The following is a 25825-nucleotide window of genomic DNA, read 5'->3' on the forward strand; positions in this document are numbered from 1 at the left end:
CGTGACACTAGGGATACGACGCGAGGAGTGCGGAGTATTTATTATTTTCATTTTAAGTGTTTACCTTCAGTTAAGGTAACATTTAAAATAAAAATACTTACTACTTAAAGCCAAAATGAAAAATAAATAAATTCTCTAAACTCGAAAAAAACTAAAATATTACTCTAAATAAAAAAAGTTATAACAAGTGTTCAAAAAGACCACCTTCTTGTGCTAGACAGAAGCCTAGGCGGTCGTAAAATCCCCGTCTGACATTGGCTAACATATTAGGGCTAATAGCTTGGAAAGCCTCTCGTATTTTTATTTGAAGCTCATCCTGATTATTAGTCCTATTATGACCATACACTTTGGATTTTACATAACCCCACAAAAATAAATCGTTGGGAGAAAGATCTGGTGATCTAGCGGGCCACAAAATAGTTCCACATCCACTAATTAAACGGTTGGGAAAAGTATTCTTGAACAATACGGGCATTGTGGACAGGGCAACCATCTTGTTGAAACCAGACATTGTGGAATCTTTCTCCCCATAACTCACGAATTCTAGGGACAATCTGCTGCTGTAACAAGTCCAAATACTTTGCAACAGTTAAATTACCCTCTATAAAAAATGGACCAATCATATGCTCCCCTACAAAACCACCCCAAACACTTGCTTTAACTCCTGTTCTTCATTAATCAACACATCAGGCATTTTGTGTTTTTGTGCGGATACGCACCCATGTGTTTCAAAATTATTAATAACTCTTGATATAGTAGGTAAAGATGGAACTGGCCTGTTTACAAAAGTTTGTGAAAAAGTGTTTGTATATCCCGATAAGACGTATTTTGGAAATACCATTTTACAATTTACAATTTGAATTTTCTCACGAACTTCGTAAACATCCATTATTTTACTTAAAAAATAAATTTTACACGAGAGCTGTAGCGAGAATCTATGTATTCGTTTTGGTTATTAAAACACGAATAAATACAAATTCTGTAACATTCTTATCACATACCTACCTATTTTTATTTTATCGCATTTTTTCGCCTGCTTTTTATCCGGCGGACGGGTATACGCTAATTCGTCCGGTTCTGCCTATGTTACTACTACGGTGGTCCGGTCTGTATAATTTAAATCTTAATGGTGAAAATCAAAGCTTGGTACTATAAGTCCATTATCTACCTTGACTAATCATTTTTAGTGTTATGTTTATACTTCTTCATGTTTTATCGATGCTCAAACTCTCAAAATGTGGCTAGGTAGTTCATAACTTATAAAAAAATATTGATATTTGAATGATTTATAAATAACTCATAATATATTTGAATTAATTCATTTCTAAAAATGATTCTTTTCGTTAATTATAACGTCTTTATATTATACTGTTAGTGATTTAATAAAAAATATTTTGTATTTTACTACTGAAACTAAAATTTAGCAAATATAAACAAAATATTTTTTTGTAAAATACCACTGCTATTGATGAGCGTGACTAGACCTGGCCTTGCGGTCTTGGTCTTGCAGAAGAAACAAGACCAAGCTCTGCAACACCAAGATAAATAAGTGCAAGGCTTATGCAAAACCAAAATTATTAGCGATAATGCAAGATTCTTTCACGTGTATTATTCGCATCTAATTTTTAATGTCATAAATGAAGAATAATAATTCGTATATTTATCTTTTACGAGTGCAAAACTTGCAAAAGTGTTACGGCAAAACGAAGACTGGATTCTGGGAGACCAAGGGGGTCTGGTCCATGGTCTTGTATCTCCGAACGACATACTTTGAGAGTCTATATTACGCTAATATAGCTTAAAGGTTTGATACTTTATACTCTGTACTGAGCGTAGGTGACCTCTCTCATGTATTTTAGATGTATTTCATCAATTATTTTCAAGTATAATAAACTATACAATTTTGACTGAATCAGCTGAAAATATTAGAACGTCTAGTTCCATGTCGTTCTAATATATTTTGCTATTTGTATTTTTTACAATGTTTTATCCAATAAGTCAGAACCCAGCCTGATAAATTTCTCGACTGATTGTTTTATGATATGAACACATATTTGATAAGTTTGTTTTTTAACTTTATCCAGTTATTTACGTTATTTCTTAAATTAACTTAGATTATCTTCCCAATAAGCTTTTACCATGTCTAACAGTTATGGAGTTATAGTACATCTATGTGTGTGTGAGCAACCGAGGCTCCAGCACTTGTGTCCGCTGATGTGCCAGCGTACTAGATAGGCATTTCAGTTAAATAAAAATATATATTTATATCATTAGTGCAAAAAGCAATTCGCCACCCAAAGGAGGTAATGGCAAATCACCAAGTATTCTTGTATATGTATCATTGCCTAGCACAACCTCTCAAATAATGCTGTTCGTATTCACGGATAAAATGTAGTACTAATGTAATATAATTACTACTAATGTTACCATCACAAGTACATGCAATTGGTCCTCTACAAGATATCTATGTGTACATTTACTACCGAGTTTACTATATACCGGGTGCGTCTCAAAAGTGTCTCACTCTTATAACTTTTTTTTGTTTTTTCAGATAAAAAACCAGATTTGCTATGTTAGTATATAACATTAATTAGGATTCATTGACGTATTCAATTCTTTTCGGCCACTTCCTGTTTCACCAGAAATGACTACAACTTGTGATTTTTAAATGCCATCGTCAGTATTTTTTTAATATATTCGATAGAAAAAGACACTCTGAATAGAATGGCATATCATACGTCAACTTTTGACATTGTTGCTTAAAACAAAGTTGAATTTTATATTTTAATCTAGAGTGACATGGTTGTGTTAAAAACACTAATTTTTAATCATGTAGCCTTGAAAAAATAAAATTGATCGTCTAAAATATTCGTGTCTTGTCCTAGCCAGTTAAAATATGCCCAAATGATATTTTTAATTATATCTCAATTTTTTTTGGAAAAAATGGAACGAGAGTGGTTCACTAGCATATCTGGAAAAAGCATTTTTTACGAGTAATTCGGTAACACACACTTGGTATTTCGAGTCAAATTGTCGTTATGCATCGCATGTTGCAATTTCAAATAAACCATATTCGAAAATGTCAGAAGTTGGCATATGATATGTCATTCTATTTAGAGTGTCATTTTCTATCGAATAAAGTAACAAAATACCGAGGGTACCATTTAAAAATTACAAATTGTAGTCATTTCCGGTTTAACAGGAAGTGACTGAAAACAAATGAGTACGTCAATCACTCCTTATTTATGTTATACACTAATATACCAAATTTCGATTTTTTATCTGAAAAAACAAAAAAGTTATAAGGGTGAACCAATTTTGAGACGCACCCATCATATTGAACTGAACAGCTAATCTACCCCAGTTATCGTGCATTTCTAAATATGTTTCTAATCAAATTATATAGTGGGTAAGAATAGTTTTCTAATAGCACTAATGTTAACTGCGACCTACACGTATCTAATCCACTTATTACCCCGTTAGAAACTCGATTTGATAACTTAAAATTTTCCCCATCAACTCTACTACTGTTCGCGCTCACTAACGGAATAATTTCCCGGTTCGTTTACTCTTATCTTCGAATTAAAACTACTAATGAGCATAAGAAACTTATTTAACGGTAACAAAGAAACAGTATTAAACTTTTAACTGGAACTAAAGTTTTCCATAATCGTATTCCGGCATTTTCGACATTTTAATAGAAAACATAATAAGCCAGCCAACTTGGGCTCTAATTTGTCGTGAAAACTGGCTGGCTGCCGTTTCTATTTCGTTTCGAAATTCACAACGATGTTGTCCCACTCTGAGTGGAAAGAAAGCCAGCCGAAACTTTAAATTGCGAAACTAACTTTTGTTTCAGACTTAACAGACAGATTTTTTATTTCTAAAATTTCAAAATATAAAATAAAAAGATATATATATATATATATATATATATATATATATATATATATATATATATATATATATATATATATATATATATATATATATTTATTTATTTTTTTCTCCTTCCTTGGGTATGAGGATTTTTTTTTTATTAATTGAAAATGGAAACTTTTTTTTATTATGCGACGTTTCGCCTCATCATGATGGGCTTTCTCAGGCACTTTATTCTTGAAGCAGCAGCCGCCTTGCTACCACCAGTCTATATAGAAGAATGTAAGTGAATTCACTTACATTCTATATATATATATATATATATATATATATATATATATATATATATATATATATATATATATAAAGAAGAACTTAAGCAGCGCATAATGGCAACAACAGCAAACAAGATCGAAAGATACGAGCGACGAATTGTCCAGTATAGACAGAATCAGCTTTTTAAAACAGACCAAAAAAGATTTTACAAGTCATTAGAAAACTCCAACACAGGCAAACAAAACCTGCCAGACAAAGAAGCCACATACGGGTTCTGGAGAGACATATGGGATAACAGCACTAAACACAACGCAGAAGCAAAATGGATTAAGGACACCAAAAACAAATGAAAACCCCAAAAATGCCAGAGTTCCAGATCACCACAGAACTAGTTAAGAAACAGGCTAGAAAATCTAAGAACTGGAGCACCCTGGACCAGATGAAATACATGGCTACTGGCTGAAGCACCTAACAAAACTACATGAAAGACTTGCCGGACAATTCAACACTGTATTGGACGACCCAACAGACTACCAATGGCTAACCTTAGGAAAAACGTTTCTTATCATGAAAGATCCCCAAAAGGTGCAATTCCAAGCAATTACAGACCAATCACGTGTCTTCCAACGACATTTAAAGTGCTGACGGGTATATTAGGAGAGGCAATATATGCACACCTAACAACAAACAACCTATACCCAGTGGAACAAAAAAGGAAGCTGTAAACAAACCAGAGGTACAAAGGATCAACTATTAATCGACAAAATGGTATTAAAAACTGCAGAAGAAAGCAAAAAACCTGCATATGGCTTGGATAGATTATAGAAAAGCTTTCGATTCTCTACCGCATAGCTGGATCCGGGAGTGCCTGAATATTTACGGTATTAGTAATAAAATAACAACGTTTATATCCAAGGGCATGGACTCATGGAGAACCAATCTGTATGTTGGAGGACAGGACTATGGCCAGTTTAAAGATCAAAAGGGGAATTTTCTAAGGAGATTCTCTCTCTCCGCTGCTTTACACGACGGCTCTTTTCCCTTTGACAACTCTGCTCAACAAATCTAAGGTATCAGGGCGAGCTGGAAAGATCAACCACCTCCTCTACATGGATGATCTCAAGCTGTACGCTGGAAGTCGAGGAGGCATTGAATCGCTGCTGAACACGGTCCGGATATTCAGCGAGGACATTGGAATGCAGTTTGGATTAGACAAATGTGCGACAATGACTTTACAAAGAGGAAAGCTCATAGAATCAGAGGGAATCGAGTTCGAGAATGGAGACATAATCAAGAACCTAGGCCCAGACCATAAATACCAATACTTGGGAATTCTCGAAGCGGCCGATCTGTTGCACGAAGAGGTTAAAGCATCTAGTCGCCAAGAATATCTTAAAAGGGTTAGAAAAATATTAAAAACCAAATTGATTGGAGGAAATAGTATCAAAGCCATAAACACTTGGGCAGTTCCGGTCATAAGATACACTGCAGGAATAATAAATTGGACACAAGCAGAACTTGAAGAACTTGACAAAAGAACAAGAAAAATCATGACAATGCACCAAACATTGCATCCCAAGAGTGATATCGACAGGCTTTACATTTCGCGACGAATAGGAGGAAGAGGACTTGTCCAAGTGTTACAAACTCTGGAGGGGGAGAAAATAAGCCTAAGCCAATATCTCAAAACAAGTCGTGAGAAACTAATCCGTGAGATATTAAAAGAAAATATCTTAAATGTAAAAGAGGACAACAAGAAAATATACAAACAAAAGATTATATGAGCTAGAATAGCAAACTGGAATAATAAACCCCTCCACGGTAGTTACGCAAGAAATATTAAAGAAAACGCAGATGATAAAAAATCATACCAATGTATATCGAATGGGACAACCCGCAAAGAAATAGAAGCAGCCATCTTTGCAGCACAAGATCAAGCCTTCACAACAAATGCAATTAAATGCAGAGACACAAAACGACAGATGATCCAAAATGTAGACTCTGTAGAGATAAAGATGAGACCATTGACCACCTAGTGTCAGGATGCAGTAAGATCGCACAAACGGAATATAAGAAACGACACGATAACGTAGCCAGCATGATCCATTGAAACATCTGCAAAAATATCGGCGCCCCAGTAAAGAAAAACTGGTACAACCACTACCCAGAAAAGGTGGTTGAAAACGATAGGGGAAAAATACTTTGGGACTTCCGAATCCAGACTGACAGACGAATTGAACACAATACGCCGGACATCGTGGTGATAACCCAAGAAACCATCAATATAATAGACATAGCCATCCCTGGACACCCCCGAGTGAGAGATAAGGAGATCGAAAAAATCAATAAATACCAGGAGCTAGGAAGAGAAATGACCCGCCTATGGAGAAAACCATTCTCAGTCATCCCAATTGTCATAGGAGCCATGGGAGCCATCACGTCGAATTTGGGGAAACACCTTATTGACCTCGAGATCATGGAGTTAAGCACCACCCAGCTCCAGAAAACAGCGATCTTTGGGACAGCGCAAATATTACGCAAACACTTGCGGAGTTCTTAGGCCTCTGGTTGAGACCCGAACCTGCAAAAAAATCCATCATCAACCGGCAAACAAGACAATGAAGCCGTGACATTCTTAACGAATGATAAAAAAAAAAAAAAAAAAAAAAAAAAAAAATATATATATATATATATATATAAATTTCTAAAGGTTTAAGAAAAAGAAAAAAAAAATAAACTCTTCTACAAAAGATATTGTAATATGTTGACTATTACTTGTTTTTTCCACATTTTGTCTTCCGTTTTTTCCTATCGTAAATTTAAAGTATCTTCTTTTATTACACCCCATTGTATTTACCCCTGAATTCTACATGCGGGGCTCTGTATTCGCTTGGTTATCCCTAGCGACTCGTGGGAACACTATGAGATCTAGTATTAAAAACACCACGGGTAAAGCTGTTGGGCAGCCCCCTAGCGATACTGGGAATATTATCGATAAAAGTTTCAAGGGACCAAATCCAAAGGAAACTACAAGAGAAGCGGCTGACACTGGCTTGAGATTATCCTCCATAAGTGGCACACAAGCTACCACCTTGTCCAGCGAGGGTCGGAAGCCTACCTCTAGACCCAATAAGCGACACAAACTACCGTTCTGTCTATCCGGCCTAGATCAACCAGGCGGGCTAGGCGATCCTCTGAGAGTAGGTCTAAGCGGAGCAGAGGCACGGATATATTCCGATTGCTCTGCGAAGGACTTGCTCCAGAGGAAGCAAAAGTGAAAACACTCCTCTGAAAAGGGGAAGAAACCAAGAAGCAGCCTGACTCATCTCCATCAAAAGGCAAGAGAGGTAGCGAGAATCTCTCACTTCTTCTCCGGCAGGAAGAGAAAAAAGCCAGGATGGAAAGCCGTCCGACATCGGGAGGCAAGCAGGGACGTATCACCAGCTTTGCCGCTATTGCTGGAGAAGGGAAAATGGCGGTGCTACCAAAGGATTTCCCAGAGGTTGCTCTGACCACCGACCAGCAAACGTTCTAAAAGAGGCTATACTGGACGAAGTAGTGGTGATCGTATCGCAACACAACGATCTACAAAATGTGGGTCAGCTGCGTTTTGCGGGGATTTTCGGGTGGGCATAATCCTTATAGATTGTGTATCTCAAGAATCGGCGAATTGGTTGTTGGAAATCGCACCTAAGCTAAAAAATTGGCAAGGGCCGAAATTGTTTGCAGTGAAAAGGGTCTAAAGGGTCTTTCTGCCGAGGAGCAAGGAGAAAGACACCACCTACCTTAGCAGATCTGATATACAGAACTAAATCTCTCAAATCGCAATAGACAAATCACATAGAGAAAAGGACTGACGAAAGATGGACTACCAGAAGGACACAGTAGTATGGACCAACAAAAAGACCCAGAAGACGTTTTAATATTAGATGGGACTTGGACATTAGAAAACAAGCAAGTATAAAACAAAAAAGAATTTGCAGGGAAAGCAGTAATTAACGATTAGGATAAAGTTAAATATAATAAGGATGACTGCTAATTTAAAAAAAAACACGCATTAGAATATGTTGTCTTCAGAAAAAGAACTATATGCTCACCAAACATGATTTTGGGGCATACCGACAAGGAAAAAATGGGAAAGCAACCTAGTAGTGAATACTCCAGAGAAAGCAGGAGGCGCAGGTATGGACATCTTTTCAGAGGAACTAGACATCCGACGATATATAAGGTTATCGGATGGCTGCAATGTTCTACAAGCAGATTAGTTATAAAGGAAGAGATCAGTTGTATACGAGGAAAAATCACTGATAGACCAATAGGAGATATCGTGATATACCCTGACAGTTTGGGCGCTCTAAGAAGCATCACTATGCAATCAATGAAATCGAAAACTGTGATGAAAACCGAAGAGCACTGACTTGGCTGCATCAAGGCGGGGCAACTCTGTGCTGGGTGCCGCCACAGCAATGTGGTGGACAACCAGGAAGCGGACAGATCCGCCAAAGAAGGGACCAGGAGAGACGAGGACAAGCTGCAAGAGAAGTGGCAACACCCTGAGGTCTGCGGTACAGCTTATAAACTGTGGCGAATGGTAGATAGTAAAAGGACAAAACGACTGCTAGAGTATAAAAAGAACTTGAGAAACCCCAGTAACCTAACCTAACCTATATTTATGTTGTCCTCAAAATTCAATTTAAAAAAAAATAAAGATCTCTTGTAGTAAACTAATTTGTCATATCAGTAGTGAAACTGTATGTTATGATTGTCAATATTAAAATATGTACAGTAGAACTTCGGTAATCCGGACAGATATAGTTTAGGTGGTCGTCCGGATTAGTGAATTGTCCGGATTACCGAAGTTATGCTGATAATGAAACACAGGTTAATTTTTTAGCTTTATTTACATATTTATATGTACCAACATTAACTCAAGTGTTTTACAAATAATATGTGTATGTACGTATAATACAAAAAGTTAAAACATATCCAACTTTTGCGGCTCTCTGGCGAAAAGGAATATTATGTACGAGTATTTAAAGGCAAAACGTCACCAATTTTCTTTTGTATAAGGTTCTCATTGTGAAGCTTTCTTGATAGTTCTAATTTTTTTTCAATAAAAGGACTTCTTGATAATTCAATTTGTTTTCTTCTGCCCACTGCACGCATTTTGAAAAACACTGTACTGCTTCTATGTGTTTCATTTTTGTAGGAATGTCAATAACATCCTCCTCTTCTTCATCGTTTGTGTTTGATTGTACCGATTCAATTATTTCCTCGTCGCCAACATTATCAACAGCTATTTCGTCTCTTCCTGTCGCCCAGTTTCTTATTTCTTCATCATTCAGTTCACTTTCCGGATCTATAACTTTTAACATTTTTTCAAGTCGTTGAGTTTCAAAGCTTCTTCAAGTAGGCTTTTTCTTAGATCGGCCAGCAAAATATCATCTTCTTCATCTGACACCAATTGAGGCCATATTCCATCCCAGCTTTTTTGAATATTCTTTTCGGTTATGGACTTCCAAGCAGAGTCGAGAGTATTCACTGCATCCAGAAGACTAAATTTCTTCAGCAGTTGCATTGTGTCTTTGTTTTCTTGTGATATAATGTGGGTCAGCAATTGCCTTCTGTAAGAAACCTTGATATTTTGTATCAAGTTCTGATCCATTGGCTGAACTAATGCAGTACAATTAGGAGGCAAAAATACCACTATGAAATTTGGATTCGTATTGAGCTCTTCTTCGGGTGGGTGTGAAGGCGCATTGTCAACAAGAAGCAGTGCCCTGCATGGCTTATTGGCGTTACTCAGATATTGTTTCACTTCAGGAACAAAGATTGTTTTAAACCACTCAGAGAATATGTTTCGGGTCATCCATCCTTTGGTGCTAGCCTCGTATTTCACAGACCACTGTGCATTTTTGAAAACTCGGGGGTTCTTAGATTTACCTAACACAAGTAACGTGTGCACAACTTATGTGTGCCTGATGCATTTGAGCATGGCATAAAGGTTACACGGTCTTTTGAAACTTTCCTCCCTGGATTTCTCATCTTTATGCACCCACGTTGTGTTTGGCAAAACCCTCCAAAAAAGTGCGGATTCATCCGCATTGTAGACTTGCTCTTTAGTTAATTGCATTTTCTCAATCAGGGCTTGCAGTTTAAGTTGGAAAGGAGCAACTGCTTCAGCGTCACTTGAAACACGTTCTCCGCATACTTTTAAAAAACGAATGCCGCGTCTTGCCTTAAATTTGTCAAGCCATCCTGAACTAGCTTGAAAGTTAGTCTTTCCAGTGATGCGCTCATAAAAAAATCTGGCTTTTGTGCGCAAGACTTCACTAGAGACAGGAATGTGATTTTTACGTTGCTGTAGAAACCAAGTGTATAACGCCTCTTCCACATCAGGATTCTCGGGCTTTTTCATAACTTTTCTCTGGCCTAAAAAACATTACATATCTTTAGTGCAAACTCAAAACCCAGCATTTATTCATAAACTTACCTATATCAGTGTACGACCTCGCAACAAAATTTCGAATCTTCACTCTGTTCTTCTTTATATCGGATACTGTTGATTTTGGTATCTTGAATAGTTTCGCAACATGCCGAACACTACCACCTGCATCTAAACTGTCAAGAATTTTACACTTCTCTTTAATAGTAGCAGAGCAATGGACGCGTTTCGTTGGAGTCATTTTTTACACGTGGTCTAACACTCGGCGCCAAATAAATACTACGTACGACTAGACTGGACAAGCCGCTGCATGTATAAAAATATTTCTTTACATATGTATACATACTAGTATACTTTTTCGCATTTAGCCGTTGTAATTTGTCATGCTTTTTAGCAGTGTCCGAATTACAGAAGGTAAAAATCTGAAAATGTCCGGTTTACGAGGTGTACGGATTGCCGAAGTTATACTGTACTTAAAAGAGCATAATATCTTCGACCAGTTTCTTTATCATTTTTTTTTATCTAATGTCTCCAGAACAACTTCGACACAACTTGTTTGTATATTTAAATTAATCCATTTCCATGCATCAACATAAGACACATTCGTATTATATTCCTTTCATCTCGATGTATGCTATTCTCTAGATATTTCCGCATCTCGGGTCGCGAACAAACAGACAAATAATGCGTGGAAAATAACATCCGCCAGCTTTGATGTGCTACGTATTATAATGAGAAGCCCTCTAAGGCGCTAGATTATCAGGTAAGTGCGGTCCCCTTTCTCAACAGAAAGAATGTTATTCTTGGGGAATTTCCGCATTTTTATGCTGATTCTTTTCCTTTGAGTCGAAGTTTAAATGAAACAATAATAAAAGAAAAGTAAAAGAAAGTTTTTTTGAGACGTCTCCCTTGTGTTTCTTAGGTGACGCATTTTATCTCGTTATTTCAAATAAGGGAGTGTTAATGACATTTGGAAGGTTTGAGTTTATTCTTTAAAAAAAAAATTTGAATTAATCTTGGATAAGAATTTTTTATCCTTATTATCTTTATATTATTTTACCCCTTTTCACCTTATGTATCCTTATTATCCTTATTATTAATTAATTAATTTCTAGATCCACAATAGGATCCTAAGTTTTTTACATAATAAACCTACGTTATATGTAATAGTATATATTGATGTTGGTTATAATTTAATATAAAAAGTAACTGTTCAAATTTTTAAACATGTTTCTTAATAGGAAAGAAGTTTTTGCTTGAGTAAATGTCCATTAACAATATAATAAAGAAAATATGACAAATTTTCTCCTAAGATTATATGCTATGAAATTATATGGTTCATATTAAAGTAGTATAGTTAGTTGACCAATTTAAGCAACTTTGTATCTTTGGTAATAAAAAACAAGTAAAAAAAGTTTTCGAAAGTGGATAATAATTTAGTTGAATTAAACTCAAAAGCTTACTATAAAAGCTCTAAACTTTTTATGAGACTTTTATACTCTCTAGAAAATTAACAAAGATTTAGATACGAATTTTTTTTTCAGTGTCAGAAGTAGTGATCAAATAATGCCTTATTAAAATATCGTAAAACCTAGCTTCGTATAAATTATAGTTATTATGTGATATGATCATTATGTATGCTAATGTACAGTTTTTCACATCCAAACTGACCCGCGAGATGCTTTACTTTACTTAAAATTTGTCCATATCTGAACCTTCTTTGGTATCGTATATTCTTTGTATATTCAGAACTTTTACAAAATATTCATGTATACAAAATAAAAAACGTGTATAAATATATAGTGATATATATAGACTGATCAAAATCCTGCCGACTGCGCCATATTGATGGAATAAAATAGACCGTTTAACTTTTTTTACAAAGTAGACCCGTCCAGATTAGCCTTAGCAGCAAATTGGAGACGCTAACTTAACTTTATGATTAATAAAACTATTAAACTTTAATAATGTTTAAAAAAATATGATTTAGTAGGGACAATATACAGCTCAGGATGTGTAGGACCAGAAATCAGCAGAAGAACTAAGTTAGTATAGAGTACATATGGATACTCAATCATATTCAAATCGAGAATGATCTAAAGAAGAAAACATGCGGCCAATGTGTAACCTATGCATGTGAAACCTAGACCCTTGAAATGGACATTATAAGGAAACTTAAGGTCGCGTAAAGCCTGATGGAACGAAATATGGGAATAACCTAGAAAAGCCATAAAAAATAGAGTGGATACGAGAAAAGACCCAGGTAATAGATGTCATCCACAGAATCAAAGTCATCAATCGGCAAATCTAAATATGTAAGAGAAAGTATATCATAATTGGAAATGGCTGAATAAGTTGAAAATGATGATGATGATAATTTTGTAAATATGTAATAAAACTGCAAAATACTATTTATTATAAGTACCATAAAAATAATTTGAATCCATTATAAATAAATATAAGGCCATTTCACTCTTTATACCTGTGACTAATGTTATTAATTTAAAAATGTATGATCAAAAATAAAAGTCTTTGTATAACCAATTATCGATAAAGCTTAAGCACACCGCAAACTGCTGGTTACAATTTCAATCTTAATTTTTTCAAGTGTGTAATTCTAGTATAACTGCTAAATCTTATTCTATCCGCCCTTGACGTAATATTTAGTGTAAAAATAATAGTTTTCAGTCACGAGATAGCGTTTAAGTCAACGTCTGATCGCGATCTCGAATTTAAAATAATTGCAGCATAAAGGTATAAATAAACCAGACAGAAAACAAAATGTTTACCTTTGATTATTGAAAATAAAACTAAAAGTCGTGACTCGAGACCCAGGGTTGTATTTAAGCAATTTAGAGGACATAAAATTTTATTAGTTTGTTAAGGGTTAGTCGTCTGTTTGTTTTATGCTAGTTCTTTACCATATTAATAGTTAAGAATACAGTTATAAGCAATGATAGCACATAGTTCAATGACTCAATTCAAGATATACCATCTTCTAAAGGAGATTATAGTGAAAATCTCAAATAATAAAACCGAAAATCTAGTACTTCAATATTCTAATTACCCCAGTCAAATTAATTAAAAAAAGGTCGATCAGTCGAAAAAATTCCCACAGTTTTGAAAATGGTTTTAAACGATTCCTCTAGACCTGGGCTGATATGTGTAGGTATTCAAAAGTCCCCGAAGATAGACGAGGAGTGGGGGAGGAGGCAATTTTTTCACTTGTTTGCTTATATCTCGGAAACTATGACATCTAACGAAAAACGCTCTATACAGGGGGGTCCGAACTGTATTCCGGGAACTTCGGCAACATGTTCTGCAGAAAAAAATAAGTAAAACAGTTCGTATAAATATATGTCCTGAAATGCTTAGTTTCGGAGATACAGGGTGTAGAAGTTTCATTTTTATTTCGATTTTTTCCAAATAATTTCTACAGTAACGTCAATATTTGGATGAAAATTGGTGTCTGGGAGTTTTTTAACATGAGAAATTTTATTTTGATGTCAATATGACTCCTACTAGTAGAGGGCGCCACCTAGACATTTTTTAACTGGTTTGAAGAGTAATAACTTTTCGTCCGTACCTGTATAAAACTACTGAGTAAAAAAATATACATTTACAACGTTTTACGTAAAAAAGGTCTCTTGGTAAAAATCGCTACGAGTAATGGTTTTCGAGATAGTTGGAATTGAAATTATCAATACCTGTCATCATTGACATAAATTAAACATGTTTACTAAATAGTTATTAGACTGAGATCATAAATTTGAAGTGTTTTTGTACCAAAAGTTCAACAAAAACTGTTTTATCATCATTTTTTGCAGAAAAATATGATTAATTTAAAAAAATAAGCATTTTAGGACATACATTTAAACGAAATTTTTTACCTATTTTTATCTGCAGAATATGCTGCCGAAGTTTCCGGAATACAATTCGGACCACCCTGTATTTTGTTTGTGCGAAAGTTTTTAAAAATGTTTCAAATTTTATGCAAAGAAAATTAGATTTTAATTTCAACAAGGAAAACATTGTCGTAGTTTGTACGCAGACTGTTATTACGGCGCCTGTTCCGAAACATTTTGATTATTATTTCGCAGTTAACTTTATTTTGATATGAAAACTTCACGACGTCGGAACCTCTGTGAGCACAGGTATGCAAGTCTTATAATACAACTTCTAAACTCCTTTCAAGCGAAAATGTAAATATGCTAAGGGGAATAAGAGAATTAATTTATTTTCAAAACGAATCCTCTAATAACATCTTAAATTGAAAAGCGGTGTATATGAGGAATGCATTAATTTATATGCAGAGAAGTAATTTTTCATTTTCGTTTTATTGTTTTTGGTAAAAATAAATACATGTAATGTTATGTTCCAGCGAAACAATTATTTTAGTAATAATTATAAACCCAATGCATATTTATCTACAAGTGTATCTTCTAACTTTACATTTTAATTAAATGTAATTTTCATTAGTAGGGAACAACAGAAACAATAAACCAACCCACTTAATTGTATTTGATGGCAGGCTGGTATAATGTATAATCACTAAAATTATTAATGTAGATAATTAAGTAAACTATAAATAATTAAAGAAATTATAAACATACATAATATATTTGTACAAGTGTTATAATCATCGTACTTGTTAATAACTAATATATCCATGTAAAGATCTTCACATTATTATATGTGAATTTTAATGGCAGTAAATTATTATTCTACTGCAACCCTAATAATTTGAAAATTAATCTAAGTATATTTACTTAGATTGATTTATATACAAATTATTAGGGTTGCAGTTGAATAAGAATTTACTGCGATCGAAATCTTAAACATACTGGATTTATTTATAATTTTTATATTCATCGGTAATAATTATTATTCGTCGTTGAAAAATAATTGTTGATTAAGAATTTTCAGTATAATATAAATTTATATAACATTACTGATATGATGTAATTTTAAGTTAAGTTGTGACACTAAGTTGGAACACACGGTAAACACAAACATGTGTAAACACAGACAAATGAGTCTTTTCAATTTTAAATAATGTAAATTTATATCTGCCTTTTAGATACTTTCAATAACCAAAAGTAGTATGAATAAATGGAAATATTTAGTAGAATAGAGTACTTTATTTGAAATTTTCGAAAAAATATTGTAATACACCTACTTTATACAACTCTAGATTTTCGATACACATTATTGGCCAAAAGTGAATGAACCAATACCAATAATTGCGAAGAAAATCAGATTTGAGGTGTTAAATAACAAAATTATTTTATGTACCTTTGTATGTTAAAAGGTTAATACATTATCACCAAAATACTACAAGCAAATATAAATTCTTCTGTTAGTCTTATCAGTTATAGATAAGAATTGGCAAATGTTGCTTTTTTCTCTTGGACAAAAGTAGATGAACCAAAAGCTTTTATGAACATTTGAGCTCTTGTGATATATCATGCCACGTGGAATTAACTTGTATGCAGATCTTAAGTTGCGAGTAGTGAATGCTTTTAAGGATGGTTTGAAGCAATCGGAAATCGCTAAGTAATTACGCATTGGAAAATCAGCGGTACATTGTATTTTAAAGAGATATAATGAGAGAGGATTATTAGTCTCTATAAAAAGAAAACCAGGACGACCTAAAAAAGTTGGTCCCAATGTGATAAAAGCCATAAAACGAATTTATTCACAAGATCCATTTTTGCCGTCAACGAAGATAAAAGCAAAACTTGAAGAAATGGGTTATCCACCATTGAGTACAAGGACGATCCGACGTAAACTAGTTGACTAAATGTTGTTTTCCCGAAGACCCGCCAAAAAACCACTGCTATCAAAAAAAAATTGGAAGGCCCGATTAGTATTTGCCAAGGAACATCAAAAACTAGACTGTGGCACAATGGAAAAAAGTTTGTTTTAGTGATGATTTAATTTGGCGTCATCAGATGGAATTCAACATGTAAGAAGACCTCCCAACACACTACCACGATTGCTACCAAAGTACACGCGACCCGCTGTAAAACATGGTGGGGGCTCAATCATGGTATGGGGCTGTTTTTCTGGGTATGGGATTGAGGGCCTAATGGATCGGTTTGGCTACAGAGATATTTTACAAAACCTTTTAGTGCCTTATTTGGAGGAAAAAATGCCAGTTGTACACTACTTCCAACATGATAACGACCCGAAACATGCCTCACAATTGGTTAAAAGGTTTTTAGAAGATGAAATGGTGACTGTTCTCAAATGACCATCGCTATCCCCAGACCTGAATCCAACAGAAAATTTATGGGAAATTTTGGATCAACACATTAGGACCAAATTCTACAAAAATAAGCAAGAATTATTTGCAGCTTTGGAAGAGTCTTGGAAAAATATCGATTTTTCAATAATTGAAAATCTCCTGGGATCTATGCCTAAGCGATATCTGAAAGTAATTAAGAATAAGGGTTATTTCACTAAGTACTAGTAAATTATAAGTTAATTTTTCAGTTTTTGTTAACATAAGATTTTTTTTATTAAATATATATTTTGTTCGTCTACTTTTGTCCAATGTTTTTTTTCAATTTAAATTTTTTTCTACCTTATTAAAGCAAATTTTAAAAAAGCAATGCCATTTATTTTTATAGCACTGACACTAAACTTCAAGTAAATATAGCTCAAATCTTAATTTTAAACATATTAGGAAAAACCCATTATTTTAACAAAGTTCATCTACTTATGGCCAATACTGTACTATATACTAGAAAATTACTCCAAAATGTGACTTACGATATCCTAGAAGTCAGTATACTAACGAACGTACATAGGGTAGTACTATGTTTCCACCTCCCCACATTATCTCGGGATGGTAAATCTTAGGAACTAATTTTTCTGTTATTTTTAAATTACTCCCAATTACTAAATAATTTTTCAACAAAACCAAACTGCCATGAGAATTATAAACTTACAAAAAAACTACTATTGTTACAGCCTCGATTTATCAGCTTGTTACTTGCGTAGTACAGATAAAAGCGTTTAAAAGGCCGAAATAAATCCGCCAAATCAACAACAACAGGCAGAGATTTGCCGTTGTGTATTTGACGTTTGCGGTTGAGGCAATTTAGGCAATAAACAGCTAACTCTATTATTAAATCCTTAACCAAAATTTGGTGTAAAATTTAATTAAAGTTTGCAATATCCTGCTATAAATTCACAAACCTCCCACAGCGATTCAACTTTAATGATTAAAACTCGTAATTTAGGTCATACATTCATGTAAAATACATTGTAAATAAAGGAATTAAAAAAAAATGTTTTCAATTTGTCAAATTTAAATAAAATCATTTAGAATTTTCAAAAAGATTATTTAATAATTATACTGTAGGTAATATATCGGTGGATACGACGTAGTGAGATAGGGTAGGCAAAGAAAAAGCCGGGAAGACCTCCAAAAAGATGTAAAGACAGTTGGGGCTCCATCATGAATAAGTAGAAGAAGAAAAAGGAGAAGAAGAAGAAGCAATGTAATAATAACAAAGACTACTATCAGACATTCGTCATCAAGAATAGGCGAATTACAAATTCACTTGATAAACTACGAGTATACCCCAAGAGTAATAATTCACTATTAGCAATTTCTGGGTCTATCGATCTATCTTTACATTTCTATATCACAACGACATAATTTCAGGCGAAATTAATTAATAAGGAAAACGATTCGAAATAAAAGGAAATAAGAAAATTATCGAACTTCGTTTGATTTCCCGTCGAACGAAGTAGAACTATTTAATAGGAATATTGGCTTTGGCCGACGGCGTCCTATCTATCGAATACATTATAAAATTCTAATCAAAATTCTAACAGACAAACGATTCCAATTATCGTGAAAAAATTTTAATCATTCCGTTCGGAAATGATTACGTCTTAATAGCTTGCCATCTATTCGATCTTCATTAATATTTAAAAATTTGACTTCGTTTTTTCCTAATTAAGCAGAGCGATGCTTTTTAAACTAGACGGTTTTAATTGATGAATGCTAAGATAAAATCTCTTCGAATGGAACCCGATATATCAAAGCAATATTTTAAAAGCTCTGCTTTTAATATATTAAAAGTTTATTAACTTCAATAAATTAAGAGTAAAATTAATAATTATATTTTATCATTTAAATTGAACTCGGATTTTTAAATGAAATAAGGACGTATATCCAGAGATATGGGAATATTCTTGATGTATCCGGTAATAGCTTTATTTTTAATTTTAAGTTTTGAAAATTCCATATATGAATAATAAATTTTTATATTTAAAATATGCGTTTTTTTTATGAAAAATGTTGTTGTTCTGTATAAAAATCGTTTCTCAATAAAGTACTTATAGTAGAAGGTTCGTTAGCTGCAGAGTGATGATAATGATGAATAAGAACAAAGACATTGAGGATAGGCAAATTCGCTTCATTATTGTTAAAAATATATTAGTGACATTCGATGACCTGATGGTCTCTGTATTTCTCACTGATTTAAAGTATGTTTATTGTAAAGTTGTATTTTACTCAAACATTTTTAATGATCAACATTTTGGCATCCATATATATACAGGGTGAGTTTCCTCCGATGTTCTCTATGGGTATCTCGGAAACTACTGGAGATAGAGAGTCGGTTAAATGGGGAAAGGGTTGCAGTTTTGTGGGGTCATAAATATGCGCCTTTCAGATTTTTGAAAAAGTTCATGGCTTACTAGATACTTCGAAAAAAAAACAAATTTTGGCTATTATAAAAATTGTCCCTAATTCCATTATAATCTATTTTAGACAAAAAGTTTTCAGATAAAAGTTGTAGATAATCACATCCCGAATGAGATTGTGTTCTCCGACTTTTTCTAAAGCCTGTCATTTTTGACATATGACACAAACATATGTTTTATTAAATGGAAACCATAGTTGGCCATGACTTCATAAAAAGCGCCATTTTTTAAGCTTTTCAGCGATATAAGCTATTATATGTTTCTTTCGCAAAATTACTGAGTTATAGCCAATTTTTATTTTTCTTGAATAATTTCACTTAGTTAGCCATGGAAACAAGTTCAATCGTTGTTGCTCTCAGAAATATATGAAATTGTCACATCCAATCTTTGTAAATTAAAGTAAACAAAAATTGTAAATAAGACTTTTTCAAATGAAGAAACGCGTGTAGGATTATTGGTTCAACTTTTCTTGGCCATACAGTTTCGATACGTTGGTTAATAGAGTGGTTCAAACATGACTTTCATTATTACACACTAACCCCCCCCCACAATGAAAGAAATGTTAAAAATTATTTATATCATAATTATGTAGACTCAGGGATAGAAAGAGGTGGACCAATTACATGGGTCTCCTCTGTCACTTGACCTATCCATTTTAGATTTTTTTTATGCGGTATGGGTAACAACAAGGTTTACAAAAGAACTTATGAATTGAGAGAAGCACTCGAAGAGGCGAAACAGGAGAAGTTTAATTAAGTCGACCGGTCGTTCTGTGAGAATAGCTAGAAATTCAGTTTTAAAAAGATGCATTTATGTACTCAAAACAATTGCGGATTTTATGAAAATTTTCTAAAATAACTTGTAGTGATATTATTTTTTTAAGTTTTAGTTTGTGTAATGCAAATTATAAAGAGCCGTTTAATAATATATTTTGTCTTTTTATAAGTTATAAATCATAACAAAATTAGAACACTATTGAAAACCGTTCTCTAAAGAACGTAAGTAACTTTCACCGGTCAACGTATCCTCGAAACTGTATGGCCAAGAAAATTTGAACCAATAATCCTACACGCTTTTCTTCATTTGAAAAATTTTTATTTACAATTTTTGTTTATTTTAATTTACAAAGATCGGATGTGACAATTTCACATCTCTGAGAGCAACGACGATTCAACTTGTTTCCATGGCTAACTAAGTGAAATTAATCAAGAAAGATAAGAATTGGTTATAACTCAGTAATTTTGTGAAAGAAACATATTATAGCTTATATCGCTGAAAAGCTTAAAAATGGCGCTTTTTATGAAGTCATAGCCAACTATGGTTTCCATTTAAAAAACATATGTTTGTATCATATGTCAAAATGACAGGCTTTAGAAAAATCGGAGAACACAAATTCATTAGGAATGTGATTATCTACAACTTTTATCTGAACACTTTTTGTCTAAAATAGATTATACTGGAATTAGGGACAATTTTTAAAATAGGCAAAATTTGTTTTTTTCGAAATATCTAGTAAGCCATGAACTTTTTGAAAAATCTGAAAAGCGCATTTTTATGACCCCACAAAACTGCAATTCTTTCCCCATTTAACCGACTCTCTATCTCCAGTAGTTTCCGAGATGCCCATAGAGAAAATCGTAGGAAACTCACCCTGTATATCGTTTAGCCTAAGTTATAATCTAGCTCAAACTGAGTAGCTCACACTAATAATATATCATCAAAGTGATAAATTATATCAATAATAATTATGAATAATTTGATATCTCGAACTACATAATTTGTAATTAACAAAATGCATCTTTAACCATAATATAATATTACTAATTACTCGTATTAATAATATAATATTAAACTCTTATCGAAAATAGTTTAATTGAATATTATCAATAATAATATAATAATAAAGTAACTATTTAATACCCAGTTAATTTATAATATAACTATTTTAATAGGCACGGAAATAACCCTGCTAGTTTAACAATTTATTAAACGTATAAATAAAATACTTTTTTATCTTTTTTAACCAAAAAATCTGATGCAGCTGTAAAGGAATCTGTTTATTTGTTTTTAATAAAAAGATTCACATATGTCTGAGAATTTCAGAAGGTAACATATTGTTACAGTAGCTATCATGAGAACATGGAAAGCCTCAACGTATGCATTTGTTTTCTTAAGACATTCTCTTGGTGATGTACAAATGTTTTTATATATTCAATATATGTTATGTTGGTACCGTATATTTTCATTTGGAAAATATATGGCACATCCATACATATAGTTAGTCACCTTCAATGTGTGTCAAGGAGCCCGCCAGGGCTGTATACTGTCACCAATACTTTTTAATATATACGTCGAAAAGATATTTCAAATGGCCCTGGAAGGAGAAAGTGGAGGAATTAAGATTAACGGAGAGTTCCAATTAACAATATAAGATATGCAGATGATACGGCAATACAAGCACCAACTTTAGAGGATCTCCAGAAAATAATAAATAAGATAGGGGACATGGGAAATCGTTTCGGTCTTAAAATCAACGCTGCCAAGACCAAACTTATGGTAATAGGACGCCAGCCTACAATCAACACCGCATTGACCGTGGATGGAAATATTATCGAGCGAGTTCCACGATTTAAATATCTGGGTGCCATGATCAATGAACGATGGGACTGCGATGAGGAAGTTAAACTTAGAACGAATTACGCAAGTCAACATTTTTTAAACTTAAAAACTTCCTATTAGCACGCAGACTCCCGTTAACACTTAGACTACGGGTAGTAAAATGCTACATATGGCCTATCTTACTATACGGCGCAGAAACCTGGTCTCTCAAAGCTAGAACCCCGAACCGCATCGAGGCTTTCGAAATGTGGACTCTCCGGAGACTCTTACGTGTGCCATGGACCGCACATGCCACCAACGAGGAAGTTTTAAGAACTGCAGGCTATGAACGAGAAATGCTTAACATAGTTAAAGAAAGGAAAGTCTCATACCTCGGCCATATCCTTAGAGGAGACAAATATTACATTCCTAAACTGATTCTACAAGGAAAAATAGAGGGACGGCGTGGCCCAGGAAGAAAACAACATTCCTGGCTAAGAAACATACGGGATTGGTGTAACATCAGCGACGCAGCCACCATATTTCGAAGAGCCGAAAACGGCAGTCTACACATTTTATGAAGAGTACATACAATCGCCAACGTGCGGCTAAGCACAAGGCACAGGAAGAAGATACATATAGTTCATATCAAATAAACTTTTACTAACGTGATTAAGCTTGGCCGGCACAGCGTTGCCCACTTCTACATATTTTCTTTTAATCAAAATATTTTAGGAAACAAAAATAAATTAATTATAAATTTATAAAGAGTTACTATTTACTTCAACAAAACTCATCTTGTTAACAGCACTTAGGGGGTATAAAGGACCATTACTACCGCTTCCCAGTTCAAAATATTCTAATAAAGTTGCGATGAGTAGTTTTTTATGGCTATTAAGCTATTTTGTACACTTCGCACTAAAAGGGGTTCTAAAAAGAACAATGTATGACTGCAACATAATTCATTCAAACCAAAACTCGTAAAACAAAACTAAAATGTCAAGGCGAATGACAATGTCCGGAAATAAACCCCATAGGGGATAAAAAAATTTATCTAGTTCTGTTTGAATATCCATTTTATTATCCATTTGAATAAGAATTGTTAAAGCTGAAAAAAAAATAATAATAAAAAAGAATTAATAATTTGCAATCCAATTCAAAAATTCTTTATATATTGAATAAAAAAGTTAACGGCAAGCCAAATATCTCATTATCGTTACGCGAATGGACGAAGTAGCTAAAGGAAAAAATAAAACAGTACCTAATAATAAAGTACAAATTTTTATAATCCATTTGGAGTATCGAACGTTCCGATCTCACCCTCGTAGCGCGAAGGGTTTCCGATTGGTTCCCCTTAGAGCCCTTAACAGATTTTGATAATTTTGGTGATAGCATTGATTTTTTTATCCGATCAACTTCGCTGCGAATTTCTATTTAAAGGAATTTTTCTGTACAAAATCAAAGAGTAATGTACAAAACGTATTTATTTGTGTAATTATACAGGGTGATATTGAAATTCGAGCAGAGATGTCATAGTTTTTATAGAATCAATGTAAAACTTATTTGATTATTTCATCAGATTTAACATTTTAGTTTAACTAAAAGTGATAGTCAATTGCAAGTTTAAAGCTTAAATTTATATTTTTTAAAATATATCATAAGTTAATATTATTGTTGAAAATGGTGGCACAAAGCAGAGCTACCAAGTCTTAAGCGCTTTTTGTTGGATAAGCAAATTTGTTTGCAAGTAAAGCAAGTAAGCATCATTAAGAAGAGTAGTCATTAGGGCACTTTGGACAGACAAGCGGCCGATATACAGGGTGTTTCAAAAACATGTGCCATCTCTCGTGGGAAGATTCCTAACGTAAAAATAAGAGTTATTTTTCATATCAACATAGGTCTGATTCTGCTTTGTTTCCTAGCTACACAGTGTTAAAATCTTAATAATTTTTCGATTTATTATACTTTTCTTCCAAGTACTTTTAGCGTTTCGAATGAAATTTTGAGGGTAAAAGTTACTATAAATGCGACATATTTTAAGGCTAAAAAAGTGTCGCCCCATTCACCAGGGACGTGCATATGGGTTATCACTGGAATATTTTTCTAAAAAGAGCATGTACGCCACTGACTTTTATTCTTTTGTTACCGAAATAGTGTAAGCAGTTTAATGCCGATTAAAAGTTGTCTCTTGATATTTTGTCGATTTCGGCCTCCAAGTCTTAATAGCAACCTTTAATAAAATTCATCATTTACTTGAAAAAGTTTTGAATAAGTACTCATTGATTTCTCATCAAAAAATATGAAAAAAAGTTCCTATAAAGATGTGTATGGAAATGCATAGTTTTAGAGTTACAGGACGTTAAAACTTTTTAAAATTATGTTTTTTGTAATTATCTTATATCCCATAATTTTATTATTTGAAATTGCCGTATGTTGGAATAATAGTAATAATAACTAATAGTAATAATATTTAATAATAAATTAGGTAAAATATATAATTTATTAATTTCATTTTTATTTTAATTTTATTAATTGTGATTAATAAAATTGCCTTTCTCTCATCCAGGAGGCCGAATTCGGCAAAATATCAAGGGATAACTTTTAATTGGCATTAAACGGCCTATACAATTTTGATAACAAAAGAAAAAAAGTCAGTGGCGCACACGTTTTACATGTTTTATATAATATAGCGACAAATACGGCGACGTTTGAACCTGACAGAACTTTGCAGTAAACAATGCATAAACAGTGCTTTAGAAACTGATTACCAGAACATTTTACCAGAACGTTTTGTTTGAAAAAATGTTTAAAAAATAATAATATTAGCATGAAAATCTCAAATTATCCGCTTTCATAAAAAATCTTGTATGAAATTCGTTGCGAAAAAAGTGTTTTAAACACTCGACGCATTGTCCAACTCATTTTGCGTCCCGTGCTTAAAACACATTCATTGCGCAACTTGTAACATAAATAATAGCTATTCATCGATAGATCGCGTTGTGAAACCATAATGTGCAAACAATCTCTGATATAGGTATTGTATAGCTCTTTAGAAACCTCTAATGCACGCTCTCGCTGGGACACCCTGTATGTCGATGCGTCGATGCTCAAATTTGGTTAGAATCCAGACGGGGAAACCAGATTATCAGAGGCTTTTTCTTGTGAGGAAATTTATATTTAGACATTTAGAGAGATATACTCCCTGAAACCATAAGCGATTTTTGCAGAATACGCAAATTTATTTTCGACTAAAAAAAGAGTGGCAAACTGGTTTTCGTTTGGATTCTATCTCAGTGGCGCTTCACAAAAAATAACCATTTTTTTGTCATTTCTGTTTCAATTGCAAAATATCCAGTTTTTTAAAACAAGCTGCTTTTTACTGAAGCTACTGCATTTTTTAACGTTTTAATATTAAAGAAAGATAAGATACACAGTGTATTAGCACAGATTAGGTACACTATATGTATACAGATAAAAATCTTATCCCTAATTTGTGGTATGAAAATTGTTTTTTATGACGATGTGCAAACGAGTAAAATTTCTTGTGCGCAAAAATAAACTCGCGTAAAATAACAATAAACAGCGTAATAGAGGGATATCGCTAAACCGAATAGCGTGCATGGACGTTAATAAGGGTGTTATTTCCTTTACGTGAGGTGGTATTAACTCTCTTCATTTATAGTTATCGGATCGGAAAGAATTCTGTTCTCGTCGCGTCCGCTATTTAAACTTAACCTAACTTTGAATTTAAAACTTTGAAATTGTTTTGTTAACTAGGTATTTTAAAACTAAAGGGCTAAAGTGTGCTTCTTTCCAGTGCTTCATTGTTCAACGTCTGACAGTGGGTTTAGGACAACAAGCAACAAATTCTCTTAGAAGGGCTAAGTCGTCATCTGCTGT

The 25825-nt window shown here is 33.5% G+C and overlaps 2 protein-coding genes across 4 annotated transcripts in view; both read right to left on the reverse strand.

Annotated features, from left to right (window-relative positions):
• The window catches only part of LOC115891076 (irregular chiasm C-roughest protein-like), a 549766-nt gene that overhangs the window by 400897 nt on the left and 123044 nt on the right, over positions 1–25825 (reverse strand). The window lies entirely within an intron of this gene.
• Positions 10124–10841, reverse strand: LOC115891089 (jerky protein homolog-like). Its single transcript, XM_030911489.1, has 2 exons — positions 10649–10841; positions 10124–10587 (listed from the first exon to the last, which is right to left on the reverse strand). The coding sequence occupies exons 1-2, from the start codon at positions 10839–10841 to the stop codon at positions 10124–10126; spliced, it is 657 nt and encodes a 218-aa protein (XP_030767349.1).

The sequence above is a fragment of the Sitophilus oryzae genome, unplaced genomic scaffold (assembly GCF_002938485.1).
Source record: "Sitophilus oryzae breed Bouriz unplaced genomic scaffold, Soryzae_2.0 scaffold_965_pilon_pilon, whole genome shotgun sequence".
Lineage (NCBI taxonomy): Eukaryota > Metazoa > Arthropoda > Insecta > Coleoptera > Curculionidae > Sitophilus > Sitophilus oryzae.